Raw genomic sequence first — 27,669 nt, 5'->3', positions numbered from 1 at the left:
GTTGTTAAACATGTGGATCATGTAGAGCACCAGGATTTCTTTGAATTTCTTGTAGATTTCTGCTGTAAAGCCATCTGTGCCTGGGGCTTTGTGTGGCTTTAGGTTTTTGAGGACCGTCTCCATTTCCTCTGTGGTATTAGGACTGTCCAGGAATTCTTGTTTCTCTGCAGATAGGGTTAAGATGGTCAGTCCTAACCCTAACTGCAGTTCATTTCCTGTTTGGTCAGGTTGTGGGAGGTATATAGGTTAGAGTAGAATCTAGCAAAACCTGATATTATTTATTGGAGGAGAATGTTACATTGCATCACCAAAAAGGATGGTAATGTACAGTGGTACCTCGGGTTAAGAACTTAATTCGTTCCGGAGGTCTGTTCTTAACCTGAAGCACCACTTTCGCTAATGGGGCCTCCTGCTGCTGCTGCGCTGCTGCTGCATGATTTCTGTTCTCATCCTGAAGCAAAGTTCTTAACCCGAGGTAATATTTTTGGGTTAGCGGAGTCTGTAACCTGAAGCGTATGTAACCCGAGGTACCACTGTATTCATGCTTGGAGTGATTTGCCCCCCTGCACCTGTTTGCTTATAGTCTGGAGTTCCCCCCTCCATATTTGTAAAAGCATTGTTTCAAGTATAGGATGTTGATCATTGTTTTATTAATTTCTAATGTGTCAATCTCCCTTCTTTTCTGTTCTATGAGTTTAATGAGGTTGTTTTGGTTTTTTTTGCTCCTGTTTGTTTGGTGCATGTTGAGAGGGCCATGATACCCTGTTGTAATTATTGCTAATTATGCAGGAGGTTTGTTTGTTTTTAAGGGATGCCTTTTCTTTTATACAGGCTCCTCTGGCAACTGCTTTCACTGCATCCCAGAGGGGGGGGGGTTGTTATGCTGGCTACACCATTGTTTTGGAGGGTCTTTGAAACTCTCTCTTGTTATTTGATTTGTGAGCAGTATGGGGCTAAAGAACCATGATGGGGTGGTTTGTATTTCCTCCCCTATTTTGAGGGTAGCTTCTACTGTGACATGGTCTGTGATTTTAACGTTAGTGATGTTTGTTGCTTCAACCAGGGGGATCAGACCTGGTGTGAGCAAAATGCTATCCAGTCTGGACATTGTGCCATGGTGCCCAGATTGGAATGTGTGGCTGGTGTTGCCTGGGTTCTTTGATCTCATATATCATATAGGTCTTCTATTTTTAAAAGCATTTTTAGTAGTCTATAGGGTTTTTTGATGGGGAGGTTTCTCAGAGGAATGTTGCCCATGGGGATGTGTAGTGGATGTCTCTCAGGGAGATGCCTCTCCCATCTAAGTTGAGGTTGCCTCTTAGAATTGCTTCCCTTCAGATAAGGAATTGAAGTCTATCTGTTTTGAGTTTGGAGCATATACAGAACCAATTGTCAGTTTGTTTTTTTCCACCTAGTGATCCCTTGGCAAAAATGAATCTGCCTTTTCCCCCCTTTTAATATTGTGGCTTTAAAATGTAGGTCTCTGCTGAGCACTATGGCTATCCCCCCACACTTTTCCTAAACTGGGAGAACGATATTTTAAACCAAGCATTTAGCTCCTCACAACTGGCCCTTTTATTGCTTTTCAGAGAAACCTTGCCATGCACAATCCTGAAACATTGAAGTATGACACAGAGAGACAAGAAAATCAAGTCTTTATTTTAATTAACATTTCTTGGCATTAGGCAGATATTAAATAACACTGGAATGCACAAGACTATTAACAGAGATGGACTGTAACAAGGTAGGACGGCCATAGCAAGTGTGTGTCAAATCACCTCACTTCACTCAAATGCCATTTTAAAAACGCTGCAGCCACAGTAAAGTGGCACTTCACTGATAAACACGTAAGGAAAAATATTCCTTTTAAATTTCATTAACACAGTAAAACGCTTGAACAATCAACAGTAAAAATGAACAAAGTGTTGCAATTGGTAATTAAACAGTGTTATTATCCACAAACAGCTAGTCATGCAGTGCCTTAATGGCAACCTTGCTATGCATAAATATCACTTAAAAAAAAAGATTTGAATAATCACAGACAACTAGAAGAAATGAAGCATGGATTCTACTTGATATATTAAATATGACCTAAATATTAAAAAATTTACTTCACCATATATATATATATATATATATATATATATATATATGAATGGAAAGACCATTAAGTAAGTGCAAGCAATTTTCCTCATAGCAGGAAACTGGTATCATGCTCTTTTAGAAAATTCTATTCAATTTATTCCACATTTTATATCCATTTTCTGGGAAGCAAATTAAAATGCCTGCCATTTGTGTTGGTCAAAAGGAACACATGGCATCTCTTTCTTAGGCGCTAACTAGAAAGTCATCTGTTCATATTAACCAAGTGATGTGCAATAAACCCCTCTTTAACCTGCCATTGTAAACATACCCTTCAATTATGTTAGATGTGTAGAGTGACTCATAAGGGGAAGAAACAAAGGACGGGATAGTGGAAGGAGGAATTTGCATCAATGTTGGTGAGAGGAGTGAGGCTCTTTTTCACTTGGATACACAGACAATCTGGCAGTGGAATCTCATCCACTAGCCACTGAGGAATGGTTGAGAAGGCATCCATTTACGAGTAAAGCTTGAACAAGCCAGTAATTTTCTTTGCAAACTGTCCAGAGTTTAATTAGAACTGACTTGCACTGCTTGGATCACATTGTAACAACCGCACGATAGAGGGATCACTCTTGGCACCTTTAATAAACTCTTCGAGAGATAGTTTACCTTGAAGGGAAACAAGAGAAAGATACAAAATCAAATCATTTTCTCTGCCAGTAAATGGCAGCCAAAAGTAACTTACAAAAATAAACTTAGCCTCTCAATTATTGGCTTTTAATATATCTAATTAGTTGCCAATGTGTTTAAAGATGAAATATATAATCTTGAAAAGATGACCCAGGCAATTATTGCAACAGATCTAACATTTCCCAGTTCAGGGTGCATTTAGATAGGATTGTGAACTTTGCATTCCAAATGATGGTAAACAATAATCCTAGTTCCTCCTAATAATCCTTATTCCAAAGATCCTAGCACACTGTTCTTGGGATGGGCTGTGTAAGGAAATCTTGATATGATGTAGACAAAAGAAGAATAATCAAGAGTGTGAACCAGATAAGATTTTCACATCTGTTTGTGTATCCCAAACACTCAAGACAAATGCAGATATTTTTAATGGAACTGACATGAAAAGCATATTTAATCTCAGTAGTGATTCACTGCTTCCTTGAACTGACACCTTGTAGAGGTGTGAACCTGAATAAATCCAGACAGCAGCTGAATCTCACTCAGACATATATGTTTTGGAAACAAATGTAGAACACCTCCCTTGCTCTTGGACTATGGCATACAAACCAGTGATGTTGATAATAATAATAAATTTTATTTATATTCCGCCCTCCCCAGCCGAAGCCAGGCTCAGGGCGGCTAACAACAACAAGACAGTACAACAGTACAACACAACACAACACAACACTCTAAAATCATTCATTATAAAATTAATTCAAATCAAACCAATGGCAACCATTGGGCCAGAGCTCCGCGAAGATTGCCAAAGGAGGGAGTCAGGCTGTGCCCTGACCAAAGGCCTGGTGGAACAACTCTGTCTTGCAGGCCTTGCGGAAAGATGTCAAATCACACATAGCCCTAGTCTCTTGGGACAGAGCGTTCCACCAGATCGGAGCCACAGCCGAAAAAGCCCTGGCTCTAGTTGAGGCCAGCCTAACCTCTCTTTGGCCTGGGACCTTCAAGATGTTTTTATTTGCAGACCGTAAGTTCCTCTGTGGGACGTACCAGGAGAGGCGGTCCTATAGGTACGAGGGTCCTAGGCTGGATAGGGTTTAAAGGTTAAAACCAGCACCTTAAACTTGATCCCGTACTCCACCGGGAGCCAGTGCAGCTGGTATAGCACCGGGTGAATGTGATCTCGCAGCGAAGACCTCGTAAGGAGTCTCGCTGCAGCATTCTGCACCCGCTGGAGTTTCTGGGTCAGTCTCAAGGGCAGCCCCACGTAGAGCGAGTTACAATAATCCAGTCTGGAGGTGACCGTCGCGTGGATCACAGTGGCTAGGTCAGGGCGAGAGAGGTAAGGAGCCAACTGTTTAGCTTGGCGGAGATGAAAAAATGCCGCCTTTGTTATAGCTGCAATCTGCGCCTCCATGGAAAGGGAGGTGTCAAAGATTACACCCAAACTCTTAACGGACGGTGCTGGCACTAATTGCGCCCCCACAAGAGATGGGATCTATTTGAAACTAAGTAGACATAAAAACTAAGTACTCTAGTTTAGCTTATTTGCATGCTTGGCTATCTGCATCAATGGAAATATTTGTGCTTCAGTAAATGGCTTACATTAATTCCAAATTAGAGCAGAACTACACATTATGAGAAACACAGGGCAACCTCTGAAAGTGACACCCTTGCTGCAGGCCCAGATTATTTGAATTCACTATGACTCATTGCCATACTTTGGATTGTCCTGAATACCACTATTTTGTAGCCAAGCCCCAAACCAAAAGTCCTGTTGGGTGCATTTTGGCTTGCCTGCTGATGAAATTGTGTGGTGATTGATAATATTGTCATTTATCTGTTTTAGACCCCTAAGCAGTAGCAGTTGCCAGGACATTAGCTTGTTCGCCTCTGCATAGTTCAATCCTTATTTCAGACATTATGGTAGATTACAACGTTCAGCTGGTGATGTAGTGCGATGTGGAAAACCAGGTATCACCTAACCATCACATGCATTGTGGTTCATGATATATTGCCAGGTCAAATATTATGAAGCTTATCACGATGTGAACTTCAAACTGGTTTTGGACAATATATCGCCCAGCCCTAGAAGTGATACAGTTATTTCTAGGATGATTTGGTTGAACACAGATATAACCTCCACAGACATCACATACTGTGGAGGCCATCTGTGCTTGATCAAATCATCCTAGAAATCCCAGGGATACAGCAGGACAGAAGTTACACAATGGAAACATGCATCTATTTCTCTCTCTTTTATAGCCTTTCAGAAAATCACAATTAAAAGTAGCAGGATCTCTGACTTAAAATTGTTATACTTGCCACAGTGCATCTTTCTCTCTCTAGTAGCATCAAGTTGTGGGAGAAATTAATTGATTTCTCCCACAACTTGATGCTACTAGAGAGAGAAAGATGCACTGTGCTTACTCCAAAATGCACTGGCGCCAGAAGTGTTAATGAAATGCTTGTAAACCTTGAGGAAGCTCTCTGAGCATTCAAAGAGTACAAATACGGTGCATCCAACAACTGTTACCCCACCTCTCCTAGGGTAGATGTTCTTCTAAGAGTACCAGCCAGCAGAGGGCTTCAGTGAAAACTGGGGAGTCAGCAAATGAAAGGTATAGCATAACTGCCAGCCAGGAAATCATAGAGCCTGTAATTCATCCCATGATTTCCTAGCGGGGAAAAGAAAAGACATTCTAGGCATAATTACTACTCTCCTGATTTTGGTGAAGTTATCCAATAACTGCTACCGTGTTCTCTCCTTCCAATTGAAGTTGGGGTTTTTGTTGTTGAGGAACAGGGTAGGAGCTGGGAGGACTGGGACGAAGCAGAAAAGTTGGGGAGGCTGCTTGAGATAGGTTGTATCTTGTTTTAATTCAGCTCACAGTGATTTGAGCAGGGGTGGTCTCATAGTTGAGCGCCTCAGTTTAATATTCTCACCCCTTCTCGAAATATGACTGTTTCTTAACAATGTCTACGTACTGCATAAGGTAGGGTTCTTCATTTTCCAAAGCTGTTTGAACACTTTACTAATAGGTACAATTTATTTTTAAAATTCACTTTGAATCATTGATGTACATTTGCATTTGGTGTTCTGGGGACAATTTTTAATTTATTTTTTTAAAACCCTACTAAGTAAAAAAAAAAAACAAATTTTAAGGCAATTTTTATCCCAGTTTTGATTGTTCCTATTATGAGAATAACTTCCATCACATTTATTTTGCCAGAGGGGAGGTTATTAATGTTGGAAGTCATGTAATACCTAGCATGAAGGGGCTTTGTTCATGCCATTGTTATCAACTGAGATGTTAAATCTTTGCAAGGCTAGGACACTTCTACCCTTGTGGGATTTTACCCTTCCCCCCCATTAAATATACTCACAGTTAGGTTTATGTTCTTCCTGCATTATAAATATTACTTCTTATTTTGATAACTACTATATTTTTATGCATTCTCTTATGCCATTAGAGAGGTAACATTTCATGGAATGAAAATCTTAGGTATTCTTAAGTCCTGCTGCAACAGTTATAATTCAGCGATTGCTGCATTAGCCACATGCTCATGTTATGAGCTACACTGGTGATTTATACCCAAATATGTCTTTCTTTATGGTTACAATCTCCCTGAAGGCACCACCAGTATTTGAGAATGGCTCCACAGTTTGGGATATGAGTCATGGGATGGAGAAACCCAATTTGGAGATATATTTTGAGATCCCACTGTCTGTAATTAAATACCGTATTTTTCGCCCTATAGGACGCACCGGCCCATAGGATGCACCTAGATTTTGGGGGGTGAAATAAAGGGGAAAAAATTATTTCCCCCCCCCCAGGCGCGGGACTGGGGCGGGGGAAGCTTGGGCTTCCCCCGACGCCAGCCCCCAGAACAGGGCCCAGAGCCATGCCGAAGCTGCGTGCAGCTTTGGCATCGCTCTGGGAGCTTGCGGGGCTGGAGGAGGGGCTTCCCCCTTCCCCCAGCCCCCAGAACGGGACCCAGAGCCATGCCGAAGCTGCGTGCAGCTTTGGCATCGCACTGGGAGCTTGCGGGGCTGGAGGAGGGGCTTCCCCCTCCCCCCTCCCCCAGCCCCCAGAACAGGACTCAGAGCCATGCCGAAGCTGCGTGCGACTTTGGCATCGCTCTGGGAGCTTGCAGGGCTGGCGAAGGGGAGGAGCATGCTTCTCCCCTCCGCCAGCCTTCTAACCAAGTCGGGGGGCAGTAGGAAAGGCCCGCTGCGCCTCCCGCTGTCCCCCGAGTTTGCGGGGCTGGCGGTGGGGCTCTCCTGAAGCCTGGAGAGCGAGAGGGGTTGGCACCGACCCCCCTCTCTCTCCAGGCTTCAGCGAAAGCCTGTATTCGCCCCATAGGACGCACACACATTTCCCCTTCATTTTTGGAGGGGAAAAAGTGCGTCCTATAGGGCGAAAAATACGGTACTGATTCCAAATCCCCTGAGGTTAGGCTGGTCTCAAACTGCGGTCTCAGAGCAGTCACACCCACTGTCCTATCAAATTTCAGTTCACTTCTTTATAGATGGGTAAGAATCCAACTAAGTGGCAACTGTCAAATAACATCTTGGTCCTTCCCCTTTTTCTTCAGGTCATTAACAAAACACCTGGAAGAAGACTGTCCCACTTCTTAATCAGAATCGGAGTCCTCCACCACAGCAGTTTGTAAAAGCAAAAAAAAGAGACACTTGGTGATGCAGTTGGGCTCTCCTGGGTAATGTATTGTTTGACTCGAAGTTATGACTGAATTGTTACCCTTTTCATATGATGCAGCACACTGACAGTTTTAACTGAGCTGCACTGGGTAAAATGGATTTGACACAATATTTTAACCTGTACAAGTGCTGTGTTATGCAAAAGAGTGGCTAACTAAATATATGTGCTAAAATGCTCAAAATACTGCAGTGAGAATAAACTGTACAAACGAGGTTAAAAGTACTAAAGGTAAAGGGACCCCTGACCATTAGGTCCAGTTGTGGACGACTCTGGGGTTGTGGCGCTCATCTCGCTTTATGGGCCGAGGAAGCCGGCGTACAGGTTCCGGGTCAAGTGGCCAGCATGACTAAGCCGCTTCTGGCGAACCAGAGCAGCGCACGGAAACGCTGTTTACCTTCCCGCCAGAGCGGTACCTATTTATCTACTTGCACTTTGACGTGCTTTCGAACTGCTAGGTTGGCACTTATGCCCTAAATTTATTTCAGTTGCAAAGCATTGCTTGGCAGGGACTGTGGTCCTGGAGGAGAAAAGTTAGGGCATGGAGAAAGGGTTAAAAGTGCATGCCCAGGCGTCACTCCTCACAAATGCTGCTTTAAGAAGACTACATTTCCTGCAGCCAAAGGGCTAGAACATGGTTTGGTTGTAAAAAATGGAAATGTAAGATTTTCAGGGGGTTTTTTTGTGTGTTTTTTTAATGTATTTGTCACAGATTGTGGCCATGTACCGTATTTTTCGCCCTATAAGACACAATTTTCCCCCTCCAAAAATGAAGGGGAAATGTGTGTGCGTCTTATGGGGCGAATGCAGACTCCTTGGCTTCAGCGATAGCAACGCGAAGCCTCCGAACCCTGCGCTCCGGAGGCTTTGCGTTGTTTCCGCTGAAGCCAGGAGAGTCTGCTCTTTGAGGCTGGCGGTGGGGAAAGCATCGCTTCCCCCATTGCCAGCCCCAGAGGATGGGGGGGAGCAGGAAGGCGCGCGACGCCTTGCCGCTACTCTCCAACCCGGCTTTGATGCTGGCGGTGGGGAAAGCATCGCTTCCCCCATCGCCAGCCCCAGAGGATGGGGGGCAGCAGGAAGGCGTGCGACGCCTTGCCGCTACTCTCCAACCCGGCTTCGAGGCTGGCGGTGGGGAAAGCATCGCTTCCCCCATCGCCAGCCCCAGAGGATGGGGGGCAGCAGGAAGGCGTGCGACGCCTTGCCGCTACTCTCCAACCCGGCTTCGAGGCTGGCGGTGGGGAAAGCATCGCTTCCCCCATCGCCAGCCCCAGAGGATGGGGGGCAGCAGGAAGGCGCGCGACGCCTTGCCGCTACTCTCCAACCCGGCTTCGAGGCTGGCGGTGGGGAAAGCATCGCTTCCCCCATCGCCAGCCCCAGAGGATGGGGGGCAGCAGGAAGGCGCGCGACGCCTTGCCGCTACTCTCCAACCCGGCTTCGAGGCTGGCGGTGGGGAAAGCATCGCTTCCCCCATCGCCAGCCCCAGAGGATGGGGGGCAGCAGGAAGGCGCGCGACGCCTTGCCGCTACTCTCCAACCCGGCTTCGAGGCTGGCGGTGGGGAAAGCATCGCTTCCCCCATCGCCAGCCCCAGAGGATGGGGGGCAGCAGGAAGGTGCGCGACGCCTTGCCGCTACTCTCCAACCCGGCTTCGAGGCTGGCGGTGGGGAAAGCATCGCTTCCCCCATCGCCAGCCCCAGAGGATGGGGGGCAGCGGGAAGGCGTGCGACACCTTCCCACTGCTCTCCAACCCTCCTTTGGGCTTTTGCGGGAGATGGGGGAATTCCCCCACCTCCCGCAAAAGCAGGCAAAAGCCGCTTGCTCTTTAAAGGGGCTCCGCGGCTTCTGCTGGCTTTTCTACAAGGGGGATTCCCCCACCTCCTAGAAAACCCCGCAGGAGCCGCGCACCCTTTAAAGAGCAAGCAGCTCTTGGGGGCTTTTCCCCGAGGAGGGAGAAGGGACTGACTGGCCGTTTCAGTCCCTTCTCCCTCCTGCGGGCTTTTGGGGGAGATGGGGGAATTCCCCCACCTCCCACAAAAGCTGTGCGCTCTTTAAAGGGGCTCTGCGGCTTTTCTAGGAGGTGGGGGAATTCCCCCACCTCCTAGAAAAGCCCACAGGAGCCACGCACCCTTTAAAGAGCGTGCCGCTCTTGGGGGCTTTTCCCCGAGGAGGGAGAAGGGACTGACTGGCCGTTTCAGTCCCTTCTCCCTCCTGGTCGAAAAGCCCGCAGGAGTCACGTGGGGCTCCTGTGGGCTTTTGCAGGAGGTGGGGGAATTCCGCCACCTCCCGCAAAAGCAGGGAGAAGGTCTTGGAGTAGCGCACAGGTTGCGTGCAGCCTGTCCGCTGCTCCCAGAGCTGCAGGGGGGGGGGAATCATATTTTCCCCTTGATTTCCCCCCCTGAAAACTAGGTGCGTCCTATGGGCCGGTGCGTCCTATAGGATGAAAAATACGGTAGATCTCTAGACCCTAGAGATTAAGGAGTGATGAGTACATGCATACACGTACCAGTGTTCCAATTGTGTTTGTTATAGTAACTTGCCGCAAAAAAACATACCATCATTGTTTGTGTCCATCTGTCTGAATATTTTGTCTGTTCGTTTCTCTGGAGTTGATTCATCCTCTGGCATTTTCATTACCGAAGACACCATTTTGTAGATTGCCTACAGGAACAGCAAAATACTGGAAGTCAGTTTTGCATCCTTGAAGGTAGTGGTGGAAGCTTATTTTGCAAGTTATGGGAAATAAGTGATAAACAAAAAGCAGAACATGTTGGTCGTTGTTTATGCTGTTGCAAAAAAAATCAGGACACTCACTATGATATGTACATAATGTATTCTCCAGATACTGCATTTGCTTGTTTATATGCCAACTTACATTTTTAGGCATAACAAATACACAGCCCTTATGTTTTCCTAGAAAATGCCCATCATTTTGATAGATTGTGTGTGTGTTTTGTTTACTCATTGGGAGGAATGATGCGTGAATGCAGAGGGCTGCACATTTGGAACTGGTTCTAAGATTTGTGTCTGTAAAATATATAATAAGTACCTAAATGTTTTCTGTTTGGTAGTCTGGTACAAGATGACAAGAATTTAATCTGGAATGTGCTTCAGGCATGTGGCACACTGATCAGGATTATGCACACCTTTAAGTGTTAAAATATGTAGTATGTATGTTTGTTAACAAAAGATACCATATATACTCACGTATAAGCCGAGGCACCTAATTTTAGAACAAAAAACCGGGAAAACTTATTGACTCGAGTATAAGCTGGTTCACCACACCACAAACCTGGTGGTGGCGGCAGTGGCGGAGGAAGCTGGCTGCTGGTTCCTCCTCCACCGCTGGTGATAGCGGCAAAGGCGGTGGTGGAGGAAGGAGCAGCTTGAAAGGGCGCCTTTCTCGCTGCTCGTCCCTCCACCATTGCCCACCTCTGCCGCTTATAAGAGCAGGCATAGCAGCTGCGATTGGGAGAGGCACAGCACAGCACAGCGCCTCTCCCAACTGTGGCTCCTGTGCCTGCCCTTGTGAGAGGCGGGTGGCGGCGGCGGGACCAGTGGTGAGAAAGGGCTCCTTTCGGGCCGCTTGTCCCGCTGCAGCTGCCTCACTCAAGTATAAGCTGAGGGGGGCATTTTCAGCATAAAAAATGTGCTGAAAAAGTCGGCTTATACTCGAGTATATACGGTAAATGAATTACACTGTACTGGGTGAACTTCCTGTGCCCTTCCTGTATCGATTTACTTACCTGCACTATCTCAAGCATTTCTGCACGGCTGATGTAGCCATTGCCATCAAGGTCATACATGCTAAATGCCCATTTCAGCTTCTGCTCAAGTTTCCCCCGCGAAGTGACACTCAATGCGATTATAAATTCCCGAAAGTCAATCGTCCCATCGCCATTGGTATCAAAAGTGCGGAACACATGCTCTGCAAATTTTGAGGCGTCGCCGTAGGGGAAGAAGTTAGCATATATCTTTTTGAACTCTTCAACAGTCAAATGGCCAGTCGGGCAATCTTTTAGGAAGCCTTTGTACCACTCTTGCAGTTCATGGTCTGTGAATTCTGTGTTCTCTCGGAGGTCCTGGAGCACTTCGGGTCTCAGTTTACTGTTCTGTTTCCCCATTTTGTTCTTGGTTAATGCCTAAGAGCTGCAACAACAACAAAAATCCGGTCATTCTTAAAGCCCCTGGTGACATACAAAACACTGTGTTTTAAACACAGATATTAAACATATGGGATGGCAGGAAAGGGTGATGCATATATACTGAATTTAAGAGAAAATGGATTATTTCATGCAAAGAGAGGGCACGTTTGATTTAAAAAAAAATTCAGAAGAAACAGCCAACATCCTTTCCACTTTTGCCCAAGTTTAGTTCTGCTGACTGTATCTCCTTCATATTCCACAGTGGCACAATGTGGATCACTATGCAATAGTTTCTTTCTCTTCCATTTTGATTGCGGGTGGTCTAAACCACAGAGCCTAGGGCTTGCCAATAAGAAGGTCGGCAGTTCAAATCCCCGCGAAGGGGTGAGTTCCCGTTGCTTGGTCCCAGCTCCTGCCAACCTAGCAGTTCAAAAGCACGTCAAAGTGCAAGTAGATAAATAGGTACGGCATTTCCATGCACTGCTCTGGTTTGCCAGAAGCGGCTTAGTCATGCTGGCCACATGACCCGGAAGCTGTCTGCGGATGCTGGCTCCCTCATCCTTTAAAGTGAGATGAGCGCCGCAACCCCAGAGTCGTCCACGTCTGGACTTAATGGTCAGGGGTCCCTTTACGTTTACTTGTACTGAACATAAAGAGTTCTGAGTCCACCCCCTCCATTGTGAGTTGCTTCCATAAAAATAAAAGAATCCTCCTCTGCTACTTTGATTTAGTGAGGTTCTTTTTTGCTACTTTCCACACTCCCACACTTTTCTGGAAAGTTTCCTAAACTCTCTGGAGCAGGTTTTTTTTTGGGGGGGGCCTATGAGTATTTCTCCAGCTGTTGTTGAACTACAACTCCCATTATACCTGACCACTGGTACTGCTAGCTAGGGATGATGAGAGTTTTAGTCCAACAACAGCTGGAGATTCAAGTTTGAGAAACACATGGAAGGAGGGGGAAATCAGCAAAAATCACCCTCCCACAACTTCCACTGGTGGAAGGCTTCAATGGGTCAAAAGTCTTTTCACAAACAGAAGAGCACAATTGGACATACAAACTTATTTTTTGTGTAACAAGTTACAAAAACCATTATGACAAACTATTCCTCAAGCATAGAATTTTGTTCTCCCAAAACTTTGTGTACCCAATCATGATGATTACAGTCCTACTGCTACTACTTCATTTGCCACCTCCTAAGAAGACCTATTATTTTTATTGCTTTTAACACTCTTGGGACAGTATTTCTAGACATACTTACTGCAGCTTCATCAGATCTGTCCTGAAATCATTTCCCATGTTTGTCATTATATTCAAGCCCAATTTCATATCTACATGTACATCTTTATCACCTCAGGTGTATGAACAAAGTGGCAATATACAGTATTTTACAGGAATTTCTAATACCCAAAGGTATCAACCAATACTGTCAATGTGGTGCCCATTTTAGCATATAAGTTTCTTCCTCCCATCATAAAAATATTGTCTAATATAGACATTGAACGTTGGGCTTTCTTTTCGCTCAACCTTCTGTTCTAGCTAAACAAGCACACAGTTGGAAGGCCAAAGATTTTAGAAATGTTTTGAAAGTTGATTGAAGAATTCCAAAACAAATAAGCAGGATACAGGAAGAACAGAAGGAAATATGATAAATTCACTGGGAGGCCTGGGCTAACAGCCACCCCTATGTTTAATGGGATTACTCTAGAGGAGCACTTCTCTCACACTCACTATCACATTACACAGAAGTTCTCAAGGAAAATTCATGTGTGAGTATTCAGAGCGATTAACCTGATTTAACATGTATTTAACAAGCCAGGATAATAAACCCAGGACCTGATCTATCCATCCTGCTTCAGTGCGACCACTAGCATTCTTTACAGTTTGAAAAGGAAACAGTAACTCTCTGTACTATCATCCATTGCAGGATGACAGTGTCAATTTGCGAAGACCATGCATCAAAACCCCTCTGAAAAGGATCTGTGAGAAACCAAACTCTGCCTGCTTCCAGGTTTTGGGGGGGTGTTCATGGCAGTGGGCCAATCTGAAGAGTCATAACAACAGACTGAGAGTGCAAAATAAACTTTTAGTAGCTTGCTACACTGAACAAGCATTTTTCCTAAGGATTAACTTGATTCATACATATCTACAAAAGGAAAACGCCACTCTCATTAAATAGGATTACAAATAGATACAAACACCTCTTTCTCTCTTAGCTGTGAAAATTTGCTATGTTCCTCTCATTCCCAAATCCAGTCCATTCAGCAACATCAAGGGGATTTGTGATTGGCAAAACCATCATACACGAATCATTTGTTTAAAAACCCCAATAAATATAGATTGGAGTAGCACTGAGTGCAGTACTCTTGAGCTACATTTGGAGAGGGGAAAATAAAGAGAGCTTTAATGCACACACTGGAATCATTGGAAATAATTACGGAGTGGTCTGTATGGACTCTGGTCATGAGTTGTCAAAGCAGCTAAATACTTTAGGATGCTAAGAGCAACTGTTCTTCCCAATGTCACGAGAGCCACAGTATTTACAGTGTATGCAAGCAGAGATTTGAAAAAAGACATTACATAAAGTTTGCATACACATTAGCTAGCAGCCACGGTAATATGCAAACTGAATGTTGGGGAAACATTACCTGCATGAAGAAATAATTAACAATAATAAGTCACCGCAATCTGAATGCAACCCATTATTTCAAAAGGGATGTGTACAAATGGGCTAGTTTGTCTGTGAAGTAGAATGTTTCAATCATAAGATAATGGCAGCCAGTGCAGTCAGGCTGGGAATAGGTTCAAAGCGACCTGGCCACCAAATTCTGAACCATCTTCAGAGGCAGCTCTATGTATAACGCGTTGCAGTAATCTAACCTAGAGGTTACCAGAGCATAAACAACAGCAGTCCCTGTCCAGATAGGGGCACAGCTGGAACACTAGCCAAAGCTGATGGAAGGCACTTCGTGACACCGTGGCCACCTGAGCCTCAAGCAACAACAAAGGATACCTTCCTTCAGATATAAGAATTCATGTACACAAGTGAACACATGTACAATCATATTTGAAATATAAAGCCTCATGAGAAACAAGTCTTTAAACAAAAGCAAGCTGCCTGTAAATTCTTTTCCTGCAGTCAAAATTTTGATTTATACTCCATTCCATGGGGCGAATGGGGAGTGTATGGGAAACACATTACATACTTTTAACCTGGATCTCTTTTTAAGGTTTATCATTATTTCAAAGAACTTTTCAGGTTCTTTGAAATTCAAGTAATTCAGCTATCAAGAAGGAATACATTTTGTGCCTGGTGCAACATTATGCTTGTAAAGCATCCAACTATTACATATACAGTGGTACCTCTAGATGCAAACGGGATCTGTTCCGGAGCCCCGTTCGCATCCTGAAGCAAACATAACACGCGACTGTGCGTCTGTGCATACGCAGGATGTCATTTTGAGCATCTGCGCATGTGCAAGCAGCAAAACCCGTTACTTCCGGGTCGCCGTGGAGCAGAACCCAAAAATATTCATCCCGAAGCTACTTCAACCCCGAGGTATGACTGTACCTTCTCGACAGTGGCACCTGCCCTGTGGAATGCCCTCCCACCAGATGTCAAAGAGATGAACAACTACCAGACCTTTAGAAGACATCTGAAGGCATCCCTGTTTAGGGAAGCTTTTAATGTTTGATGTATTACTGTATTTGAATACTTTGTTGGAAGCCACCCAGAGTGGCTGGGGAAACCCAGCCAGATGGGCGGGGTATAAATAAATAAATATAATAATAATAATAATACAGTGGTGCCCCGCAAGACGAATGCCTCGCAAGACAAAAAACTCGCTAGACGAAAGGTTTTTTCGTTCGTGATTTGCCTCGCAAGACGAATTCCCCTATGGGCTTGCTTCGCAAGACGAAAACGTCTTGCGACTTTGTTAAACCGTTTAAACCGTGCTTCGCAAGACGAAAAATTCGCTAGACGGCAAAAATTGCGGAACGAATTAATTTCGTCTTGCGGGGCACCACTGTAATTAGAAACCCGAGAAAAGCCTTAAAAGCAGGAAAAGCAAGTTGGGAAGTGTGATCTCTCTTTTTTAAACAGTCCATGTCTTCTCCTGATGGAACAGAATCACTTCCCCCAACACTTATCTCCAGTGTTGTGCTCTTTGTTACAATCACAGCCAAATCATAAAAAATAATCTAGATAACCACTCCATGGATATTGATATTGTTAGAACTGGGTTATCAGTGCAACACTAGCGACCCAAGTGCAAAAGAGTGCAAACTCACTCTCACATACTACCACACCATTACCGGTATTTACATACAGTTTAATACAATTTAAAAGACTATTTCAGCACCTTTTCTAAAAACCATCCTACACAGCTTTTCATCATAAACACCACAGAAAACACAAGCTTAAATTACACTATTAAAAATACCACAATTCTGTACACAACAGAACACAATATGCAGCTTCAGCATATTGTGATGGAACTGATTATTTCTCCACAATTTCCCACAAAATCTACTCTCCATTTATACTTCAAAGCCCAAGCTGTCTACTGAAATATTTATTTGTAAACATTTATATGCCACTTTTTGTTGGGTTCAGAATCCAAGGACATTAGTAAAGAAACAGCAATTTGAATGTGCTAAAAACATGCAGCACTAGATGGCGCCAGAGAGCAGAAAATGTTAAAACACAATTTTCCATAAAGAATTTTTTCTTTTGGTATAACAATCTAATTTCTGACTTATTTATAGCAGGTTTTTCCATTGTCTAGATCAGGCAACCTAAGGTCCACGGGCCGGATGCGGCCCAATCGCCTTCTCAATCTGGTCCGGGAATCAGTGTGTTTTTACATAAGTAGAATTTGTGGGGCATAGGAATTCGTTCATTTTTTCTTTTCTTTCAAAATATAGTCCAGCCCACCACATGGTCTGAAGGACGATAGACCGGCCCACGGCTGAAAAAGGTTGTTGACCCCTGGTCTCGATCCACCCTATGACAGTGTACAACAAAAACTAATAATACATAATTTATCCGCAACAAATATGAGAAAAGGCAGCAATTAAAACTGTTATGTAAGCTAAACCTTAGACCAGAGGTGGCTAATCTGTGGCTCTTTAGGTTTTAATGGACTACAACTCGCCTTATCCCCGACTACTAGCCATGATAGCTAGGGATGATGGGAATCAGAATCCATCATCTGGAGGGCCACTGGGTTAGTCGCTCCTGTCTTAAACAACATAACTGGGTAAATAAAGTCTTTTAACCTGGCAGCCAAAGGATTGTCGTGTGGGTGCCTGGCTAGCAAAGCCAGTGTCGTCACTGAAAAACAACAACAACCCTCTTTTATGGCTGGATAACATAGTCTGGATAGGGGAGGCAACTGGGTTTCCTGTAGAAGATCTTAAGACATGGCCAGGATGGTCTGGAAGAAGCTCCCAGGTTGGCAAGCAGTAAGCCACTCTTCTGCTTGACTCTTGGCCATCTGAAAGCTTGCACCTGTGTGCTCTTCTGCTGCCAACATTTGGAAGAAGCATTTTGGCAGTGCTACTGTGCTTCACTGGGATTTGGGGCAGGGGGGGGAGGGCAGAGAGAGAATGTTTTTAGATTACATACACATCACGTGAATTTGCTTGTATAGTCTGGGGCTCTCTACTATACAGAAACACATTCCTGGGTTTATTTCTGATTTCCTCACCACACCCTGAGTTTCTCTTGACTAACGGAGGGATTGACAACAGACTATGGGCCTGACAATCTCACAAACATGGACAAAACAAGCAACCCAAGACCGATGCGCATGTAGTTTCTTAGGCCAAGTTGCATATGAGCATCAAAAGTGGGGGGTGGGGCAGGACTGTTATCAAGAAATGGTGACATAACCAGAGTTCTCAGAAATGACACACTCTGGTATGCTATTAATACTCCATTTATTTTCTACCCAGCATTGGCGATACAAAATCTTTATCCTGCTCAGAAACAGAAAAAAAAAGAAAAAGTAGCCAGCTGCTCATTAATAAAACACATCAGGTTTAAACAGAAACCTGTGTTTATATCATTAGCTACTTCTGCACTGAAGGAAACCATAAACATCCCAGCCTCCTAGCTTTATTTCTATTCACTGTTTGCTCTAATGGAGCCCTGCTTGCTTCCCAAATGTTGAAATGTTTAAACTAAGCTCCCAGCTGGTAGAGCCATAAGCCATGTAAAGAGCACAGAGGAACTCTCCAGCTAATTGCACACATTGACATCTAGGCAAATACCTGGCTCTCTATCCTTTTTTCAGAATGCTACATAAGATGTACTGCTTGCGCAAAAGGGTGGGGAGAAGAAAGAAAGAAGCCAAACCCTTTCCATTCTCGAGTATGCTAAAGGGCAGTTGTAATTACCAGCCTCACTATGGAAACAAGGACAAACTTTGCATGAATGGGACTATCAGAGAGGCTACTTTAAAAAGACAAATAATTGGCATCTTGTATTTCCACACTCCCCCCCAGCATTTACTTTCTGAAGAAAACGGCCGTTTTTTTCTTTGTCCCTTATGCAGCATAAAACCCTGGGTCAGCGAAGTCAACAGCAACGCCTCACATTGGCCTGCCAACAGGCTCTATTGCTACCAATGCCACTGACTTCCACACTAGGCTGATCAGATTTGGCCCAGAGGCCATCAGTTGCTCAGAGCAAAAATGCCCTATGTCAGAGGTGGGGAAGTTGGGGCTCTCCAGACATTGCTTGGCTACACTCCCATCATTTCTGAAGGGAAAGGTCTTTGTGGATGCGATTCAATGGGATATGGATGTGGTTGTAAGGGACATGGCAGAGGCAAAGAGTGTGGCCACATGAGGGGTCCAATAGAGGGCAAATTGGGTGTGTGTGTAACAATGGCAAAAGAGGCACTAGAACTCATGCTTGTTTTTCCACAAGTATGGTGGAACAAGCCATTTAAGACATGCCTCCAAACAAATCTTTAGATCCAAAGAGCAACACTCTGTGAAAGATGTCCACTGTGTGCATTAGCAACTTGTAAACCACACTGAAATTAATCCATCTACCTATGTATCTATCTATATTACATGTCCAATGAAACTGAAATCATGGAACAGAAATGGGAAAGGAAGAAGAAACTCACCCAGCTTAATGTTCTCTGTTTGAAGCAATGGAAAACTGAAATGGGCAGCTGTCTATGAGAAAGACTTTTTCCGCTGCAGGATATCCCCTTTATTTTGTTCCAATTTTGCCTCACATTGTTAAAACACATTGGTCTTATATTGTCTGCTTTTCCCACGCTCCCTTTCCCAACACAGGGGTTAGTCAAAATAACTTAGGATATTCCTCATAGATCATACATACAAACATTTTCCAAATTGGCTTTTGTAATCATTTTTAACCTCTTGCAGTGGTTGCACTGTGTGGCACACTCATGCAATTCCAACACCTGCACTAAGTATGCACTGTGCATGTGTGATGTTGCACACCTAACATCCCCCACTGCCGTATTTTAGTTTGGAAAGAAATCACATGTTCAAGAAGGCAACTTCTAACGCTTCATTTTCAAAAACCTCACTACCTGGCAATAGTAATGTCAGTCCTTACATGGAAGTGTGTTTCTGCTAGATCGTTTCGATCAATTCACGAAATAGGTAAGAGCCACTACCTGAATATCAAAGGGCTGCTCCCCATTTTAAATATTGACTCAGCTGCAGTCACAAGTTCAGACACAGTTCGTGTTAATGGAAAAAAGAAGAATTCTGCATAGCTTGTTAAGAACATCTTCTTGCAACCTTACCTGAGCAGTATGCTTCCAATGACCTTACAGAATATTTAAAGTGCTCCCTGATTGGTCACAGGAAGACTCTGTAATCTAAAGAAACAGGAATAACACCCAGTGTACTTTTCATTGTTTAGATCAGGGGCCTATGGTCATTTAGATATTGCTGGATTCCAGCTCCCATCATCCCTGTCTGTTTGCCACGCTGGCTGAGGCTGATGGGAACTGGAGCCCAACAACATCTGATGCCACAGGTTCCCTATCCCTGGTGAGGAAAATGCCTAACAACTGAATTGTTTCAGTTGTTAACTTTGTACTCAGTGTTTTGTTTAAAAAGCCCTGGTTCTTTGAGTGTGATGGGCTTTAGTATTAAGCCTTCTGTTGTATAATCAATTTATTAAGAGAAATTAACCCATAACTGTTATTTAAATTAATTTATTAAGGCACATGTCATGCCCTTGAGCATAACTTGTGCTTCAGATAGTTCCTACGAAATTAAATGCCCCCAAATCTCATTAATTGTGACGAAGAAAAGAAGTCTTGCTGCTGGCATCCAAGTTAACATTTCCTTCAATAGCTCTAAAAGGCTTTTATCAAATCACTTCCCAGAGTTTCATTCTCTGACTTTGCCATAGCAACCCTTGGAAGAACACACCTATCCCTGCCCTGAAGTACAATTTATACAAATGTTCGGTGAACATACATGAAGATTGCAAAATACTTCCATTTTTCATGTAATGCATTTACTTAAAAACAAGGTTAAGGTTTTTTGTTTTATTTTGTGAGCTACACAGTTACCAAAAGGAAAGAAATGCATGTTAGCTGGGGGAGCAGGCTTACCACTGAGTATATTTTGAGGACAGAATCAAATACGCCAAGGATTTGTCCCAAGCTTTAAGTGCCATTCAAAAATATATAATTTTGTTTGAAAGATTTCAAGAAAGTGACAAGTTCACAATGCGAACTGGGCAGAAATATTTGATCCTCCTATCGCTTTTTTGTTTGCCTTTGACGTTATTGAAAAGAGCATGAAAAGGAGCATTAGCTAAAAGTAAATGCACAATAAAAGAAAGTGAATCAAAATCAAAGTTCCGTTGTTTGCTTCTCAGTTATGTTCAGTACAAGTTATCCATTAGATCATGGCAGTGTTCATATTCTTTCCATGCCAGATGTCCTTTAACTGTCAGAACCAAAGCCTCTTTAGGGCTTAGCATTCTTGTGTACAGGGTCAGTGGAAGAGCTCTGCTCACTGTGTATTTTGTATCTATGAGTTGCCAGCAACACACATCAAAATACACTGTGCATTAGTAAGAGATTTTCTGTGCTGTGCCACGCCATCTAGTACCATGGAGCATGAAGATATATAAAACGCATTAGTTCTCCTCCCTGCTTTGTTCTAAGAGGCACATTTCATATTTTATATTTAAAGACTTCCAAGTGTGTTCACTGTGATAAAATAACTACGACACATTCCTCCCCAGAACTACTTGTTACATGTGTACACAGTCTTATCATCAGCCGTCAGTTACCATTTTCCCCTTGCCTTTTAAAATTCCTCTGTCTTAAAAGAGAGTCTTCCTAGCTAAGGGAGCCAAGTTGCATGTTGTTACACTTTTAGCGGTGTTTACAGTTATTTGTTTCATTGCATAAAGCAGGGGTAGTCAACCTTTTTATACCCACCGCCCACTAATGCATCTTTCTTGATGGTAAAATTTCCTTACCGCCCACCAGTGCTCAATGGAAGGAGGATTCAGTTTGTGCCGTAGAACCCCCTACTGCCCACCTAGAATCCTGAAACGGCCACTAGTGGGCGGTAGGGACCAGGCTGACAACCCCTGGCATAAAGTCACACAGGTGAATTCACCTTGATCACATCAGAGCATGGCTACGTTTGCACTATACCCTATGTATAACAATTAATAAAAAACTTTGCAAAATCTTCCATTAGGATTGGAAACGGACTGGAAGCCAGTGAAGCTGGCAAAGCACGGGTGTGATGTGCTTATATCACCCAGTCCCAGTTAACAGTCCTGCCACTATATCCCCAACTGAAGTTTCTAGATCATTTTCAAAAACAGCTCCATCTACAACACATTGCATAACGTGACAACATCTTGAGAAGGGTTTAGGAAAAACATGACAAACCGAGTAGCAACCTCCAATGAGCTTTCCCCATGTCAAATGTGTATCAACTTCTCTACCAACTTCAGGCACAGAATAACTGTACTGTGTAGACCAGGGGGGCAGCATATCTAGTTCATAGGCCACACTTTGCCTGCTCAGGGTAACAATTGGCCCTTGAGGTCATTTCCCCAAAACCACAGCACTCAAAAGGCAACACAGGGCTGTTTGCAAAAGGACGTTGCAACTGCCTTGCCCTGTGCTTTGTGCTGTTTAGTCCCAACAAACAGGGCTTCAATGTGCAGCAGCATCCAATGACATCATGGCATCAGATGACAGCTGGATGGCCCTGCTCACTTGTCAAACTTGGTCTGCCAAAGGCTGGGCCAGGGGTTGAGCCTTTTGGCCAAAAGAGGTTCCCAAGAAATGTTCAAAATGACCAGTGGTGTGTCTGACTGTATCTCAACTCTTTAAGTTGCTGGTTATAAATAGAGAAATTAAATCCAGAGAAAATGGGGGAAATTGATGGCCGAAGGTGGTTAGAATCAGAAGCAGATCAATCACACTTCATTCCTCAGGCTAGTTCAACACACAGGTCTAGAAGAGGGCAGAACTTGGTCTAACTTATAACTTACATTTGAAAATGGCAGACTCTGCTATCCATATTATCCAAATATGTAAAAGGCAAATTCAGTAGAAAATAATGAGGACAATCAAGTGAATACTTGAGACATTTTATGATAATGCACATGCAGATGTTTTCAGAGGGGTTCATGCATATATGTGTTCACATATTCAACAGGTCTTTGTACTAATTTTTAGCAGTGCTAGTAGAATAAAAAATGTGAATTGGAAATTTCAGATCAAATGCTAAGAGATCTTGTCTTGTGTGTAGGACCTGACATTCTAGTTAACAAGACTCCTATAAATTAAGTTGCAGTGAGTCCATTTGCAACGGGGAAAAAGTCATTGTCTGTTATTATTTCCTTTTAAAATGAAAATACCAGCAAATCATAGCACCCATTGCCTTCTCAAGGAGATTAAGTAATGAGAGATATTCTTGCTACATTTCGCTGACAAAAATATTAATCTGTAGCTATCCCTATGGTTTCCAAGAACATTCCACAAGGAGCTCCGAAAACGTAGCCTAAATACCAGCCTGAAACCATTACTAGTTATCACAATATAGGAGTTCAATGGCCTGATGGTCGATGTTGATGATTGTTGTTATTATAGAAAACATGCAAAGAAAACAAAGAACCAGAAATAGAGACTCCGCGGAAGCTGAACATTTCCCTTCCAGAATGGCAGCACTCCAATGCACACAAGGTAATGTAGGGAAATTCCAAACGAGTGGCAGCTCCTTAATTTCAAAAGGGAAGAAAGAAGCAAGAGAATTGGGGTGGAAATTACACAGTTGTTCAAAATAGCTAAGCCCAATGCTCCAATAGGCATTATAAAACATTTTGTTTTAGACAAGAGAAGATATAAATCTTAGGACAAACTATGTACCCGTTGGAGCTTCTGTAGAGACTGGGATTGGAAAAGTTCCAAGCAGGGCTGGAGGAGGCAGGGAAGGGGGGGGCGCGGAATCAATGGAATTTGGGCAGAAAAACCTGCTGGAAGGAAATAGTTCATACTTCCCTTGTTACTTGAATGGAATAAAGAATTTTAAATAAGTCTCAATCTTCAGTGCTTTATGCCACCATGTCCTTCTGTTGCTTTGCCTTGAAAGATATGTGATATACAGGTACTTTCTGACGGGTTGCGGGGAGAAGAAGCTTCTCACAATTTCTACTTTATGCAGGGAACAGTAATACATCACACATGATCAGGGGCTTTTGAGCTCTTCTATCTTTCCTTTTCCTGCACTCCATTCACAATAAACAGAGCAAACACACACAACGCCCAGAGTTTCTCACTGAGAACGAAGTCATGATTTTATTATGCCAGAAGCATACAAAGGAATTTGAAGAAACAATTATAATCTACAACAGGCAAAGGCAAACTTGGCCCTCCAGATGTTTTGGGACTACAACTCCCATCATCCCTGACCACCGATCCTCTTAGCTAGGGATGGTGGGAGTTGTAGTCCCAAAACATCTGGAGGACTGAGTTTGCCTATGCCTGATCTACAAGGTCATGGATGTGAATGATACCCAATACACCACACCACCCTCCAACTATATATAAGGTCTGGTGACTTCTGTTTCAGTATACCTTGGTACCTTGGGTTACAGGCGCTTCAGGTTACAGACTCCACTAACCCAGAAATAGTACCTTGGGTTAAGAACTTTGCTTCAGGGTGAGAACAGAAATCGCGCATTGGCGGCACAGCGGCAGCTGTGGCCCCATTAGCTAAAGTGATACCTCAGGTTAAGAACAGTTTCAGATTAACAACGGACCCCCAGAACGAATTAAGTTCTTAACCCGAGGTACCACTGTATCTGAAGAAGTGTCCATGCGCACGAAAGCTTATAGAGACTTAGTTGGTCTCTAACGTGCTACTGGACAATTTTTTAATTTTTTAATTTATTTTGACCCATTACACCTGTAAGTAATACTATAAGATGAAAAGAGCCAGTTAAAAACACATCTTTGGTTTTGTTTCATTGTAAATATCTACATTATGTACCCTTCCTTCCTCACTAATTGTAACAAACATAAGCCATGTGGTTTCATCTTGAGTTACTCATATGCATCCAAGGACAAACGAATGTGCATCTCTTTACCTCCCTTTAGGCTGTTTTGCCTAAATGTACGTTATCTGGAATAGGCCAGGCACACGTTTGTTGCAAAATATGTCATCCTTCAATATTAGTATTCCTCCCCCCCCCCCCAATATTTTAAGTATTTTTTCCAACACATGTATAAACTACCATCCCTTGGTACTGAAATGAGAATGCTGAAGGGAATAAAAAAAGCTGTAAATGCATTACAATAAAGCCATTGTTAATTAGCCATTGCCTCTTTTATCTGCATAAATCAAAACTAGTTTTCTGCAATGATTTACAACCCAGTTCCGCAGAGAGTGCTTCAAAGCAAGGAATATAAAACAAAACTAAGAAATCATTTACTGTATATCTGGCAATTAGCATAAAATCCTGAGCAATTAACTAATAGGAGCTATATACAACCTAATGCACAAAGTCGTCCTGAAGAGCAGATGAGGGTATGCAGTCACAGTGAGTTGCCATTCATGTTTATGTACCAACAGTGAAATTATTCTGCTGTCTTGCTGAAGAGGGGGCGAAACTGACAAAGAAGAGAATATTTTCCAATAGTAATGACCTCAAGATTAAATTAAGCTAAAATATAAAAGAGACCATCTGGCAGCCAGCTTTCTAAAAGGAAGCTAATTTCTAAAAAGCCTGCTGAAGGCAAATAAAGATTACCAAGAGCATCACTGGAAAAGACTTGCAGCGAGAGAACACTTAAAATGGCGTGGAAAAGCACAATAGACACTGTGCCTTGTTTGGGTGACGATGAGAGAGATGGTGTTATGAAAGGGAGGCACACTTGGATGTATCTAGAGGCCGTGGATATTTCTTTACATATCTCCATGCTCAGTCATCTGTGATCTTGTCAGTACAGGGAGATCCAGCTGATCTGCTGACAGATCCTTTGGCTCAGATGACATAGGACATCTTTTTATGAGGCAACTTCCTGAGGTTACACTGACCTGGAATACACCACAGCCTCCAAGACAAATGTTCTCAATCTCACAATGGTTGTTTTCAAACAGATAGAGAAAATGGCGAGGGAGAGGTCAGCGTGGGGGACAAGTGCAAAAAAGGAGAATTCCTTTTAACAGACATAAAAGTTTACAGTTGGGATATAGAAAAAATGCTAACAGGTTGAGAGGGCTATGCCTTACAATTAGTATGTTCAACACACTTCAGCCTAACTGTGCTCTTAGACAAGAACAGCCATTTTACATCTTTGGGTAGACCTGCATACCGTGGTACCTCTGGTACATACTTAATTCGTTCCGGAGGTCCATTCTTAACCTGAAACTGTTCTTAACCTGAAGCACCACTTTAGCTAATGGGGCCTCCTGCTGCTGCCGCGCAATTTCTGTTCTCATTCTGAAGCAAAGTTCTTAACCTGTGGTACTATTTCTGGGTTAGCGGACTCTGTAACCTGAAGCGTCTGTAACCTGAGGTACCACTGTACAGGAGTTTGACAAATACATGTCTGTAAGCTTGTGTTTGCAGAGATAACAGTAACAGGATAGGAGATGCTTGCAGGTGAGAATCAGAAGGCAGGAAAGAGAGATGCTCAACCCTTTCCCTCCACCACAACTTCTCGCCTTGAGCAGTTTCTCCCCCTTGTGCTCTATGTGGCCAAGCTCTCTTTTGGTTTTGGAGTGCCGATGGCGGAAAAGAAAGTCTGATCATGGCCAGGAGGGGCATTTGCAGGACATAATTGACAGGCAGTAGGGGAAGCACCTCTCCTGACTTGCCAGTCCTCTCCTGCAAGTCCCCCGCCCCAACCATCATTCTCCACAGTTGTTTGTAATGTCTGCACTGGAAACAAATTCATTACAAAAATGTACATGCGTGCCACTTGCCAAACACCACAACACTAATACAACCGTGCTGGGCTCGTCTCAATTTGTTTCCCAGGAGATGGACCCAAGCATTGGCTGGTTGGGACCGCCCCCTGGGGAATCCCCGGACCCAGGCCTGCTGCTGGATCGTTGACCAGGCCGCAATGCTGCCTGACCGTAAGTAAATTTATACAACACTCAATAGTCTTCAAAGACCTGAATTATTTTTTGAGGCACTCAGAACCACCACCAACACTTGATTTCAGCTTAAGCCAGGTAGATACGAGATCCAACAAAATATTTAAAGATAAAAATTCCATTTAAAAAGCAACAAGATCTCCCCCCCCCCCAAACCAATCTTTATTGAAATTTTCTAAACTACCTCTGGCAAATATGCACCAGATGCACCAACAGTACTTGTTACCACAAAATATATATATATATATAAAATAAAAGAAGAGCAGAGATAAGAAAGCACATTTGATTTGAACATCTTTGTTTATGCTACAATACAGATAAGCAGAAAGAATTTACACTGAAACATCCTTTTATATTGCAATGCAGATCACTTCATCAGAAGACATTAGTATTAGTTTTAAAAAGGTAGATAAACTTAGGATTTACTTTTTTTTTTAAAAAAAAAGCTTTTCTGGCCTTTTATGTGGAAAAAAAAAGAATCACAGCATGAAAATTAATTGTTCTGGCAAGGTTTGATTTAATACTTAGCCAGGCCAAATCCACAAGATGTTCCTGAGACATCGCAGACCTTAAATAATTCTTAATTAGCTTAAGTTTGCTAAATGACCTCTCTCCAGAAGCTACTGTTGCTGGAATTGTTAACAGTATTCTTAAGCTAACACAAACATTTGGAAACAGGTCGGCAAGTTCTTGTACTCTGTTAACAAGTTCAACAGATCTAATGGCTTTAACTGTGCATTTACAAATGTGTGTTATGTGCTGTGGGTAAAATGTTTCATTTCTTTCCAAAATCATCTCCATTAAGGTCAGCAGGATATTGCTGTGATAGAGCTTTTCTCTCCACATCATTTACGGACATTGTGAGACATTTCCACAAGAAATCAATTTTTTCGGTCAACTGCTTAACAGCATTGAAATGAACGGTTAATCCTGCTATAACATGGTCTATCAAAATGTCAAACACACGTTTTCGGAAGCAGGCCTCTTCTGGAGTATCATCTGTGTCATTTCTTTCTTCCAAGTGAGCATCAGGTGTGCCGTAGTATACGGTAGAGTTTTATTTCTTGTTTCCAAGAGCTCTGTGAGAAGAGCTTCTATGTTTGCTACTTCAATATCCAGTGTGGCATCTCTAGCTTGAATGACCTTGTTGCATTTATGCCAGCTATTTTTTTTTGGGGGGGGGGTTGTTTGTGTGTTTTGTTATGCCAGCTAATATTTTGTACCACACGGCTGACATTAACACACAGGCAAAAGATGTCACATATAATAAAACTTCATGGACTTCATTTATTGTTTTGTCCATCAAATTTAGTTCTAGGGGGTATTCCAGTGCCAATTTCATGCCAAGCAAGTGAGTTGCAAAAGGTTTTACACATTCAACACAAT

General features: G+C 43.2%; 1 protein-coding gene and 1 long non-coding RNA gene across 2 annotated transcripts in view; one reads left to right on the top strand and one right to left on the bottom strand.

Moving 5' to 3' along the window:
* LOC310703429 overlaps positions 1-20,500 on the top strand; it is a 35,773-nt gene extending 15,273 nt beyond the window's left edge. The window contains exons 4-6 of the long non-coding RNA XR_014524101.1: positions 7,369-7,491; positions 13,556-15,431; positions 15,667-20,500. This is a non-coding gene — a long non-coding RNA (uncharacterized lncRNA). The remainder of the gene's footprint in view (positions 1-7,368; positions 7,492-13,555; positions 15,432-15,666) is intronic.
* Positions 1,639-27,669, bottom strand: part of HPCAL1 (hippocalcin like 1) — a 76,522-nt gene continuing 50,491 nt past the window's right edge. Inside the window, exons 3-5 of the mRNA XM_083495776.1 lie at positions 11,232-11,634; positions 10,041-10,146; positions 1,639-2,754 (exon numbers count right to left, since the gene is read on the bottom strand). Of these exons, the coding sequence (XP_083351902.1) occupies positions 2,657-2,754; positions 10,041-10,146; positions 11,232-11,609 (582 nt within the window). The 5' untranslated portion in view covers positions 11,610-11,634 and the 3' untranslated portion in view covers positions 1,639-2,656. The remainder of the gene's footprint in view (positions 2,755-10,040; positions 10,147-11,231; positions 11,635-27,669) is intronic.

The sequence above is a fragment of the Podarcis liolepis genome (genome assembly GCF_965112155.1).
Source record: "Podarcis liolepis genome assembly, chromosome: 3".
Classification (NCBI taxonomy): domain Eukaryota; kingdom Metazoa; phylum Chordata; class Lepidosauria; order Squamata; family Lacertidae; genus Podarcis; species Podarcis liolepis.
The sequence above is the reverse complement of the archived record's forward strand: the minus strand, read 5'-3'. Positions and strand labels throughout refer to the sequence as shown.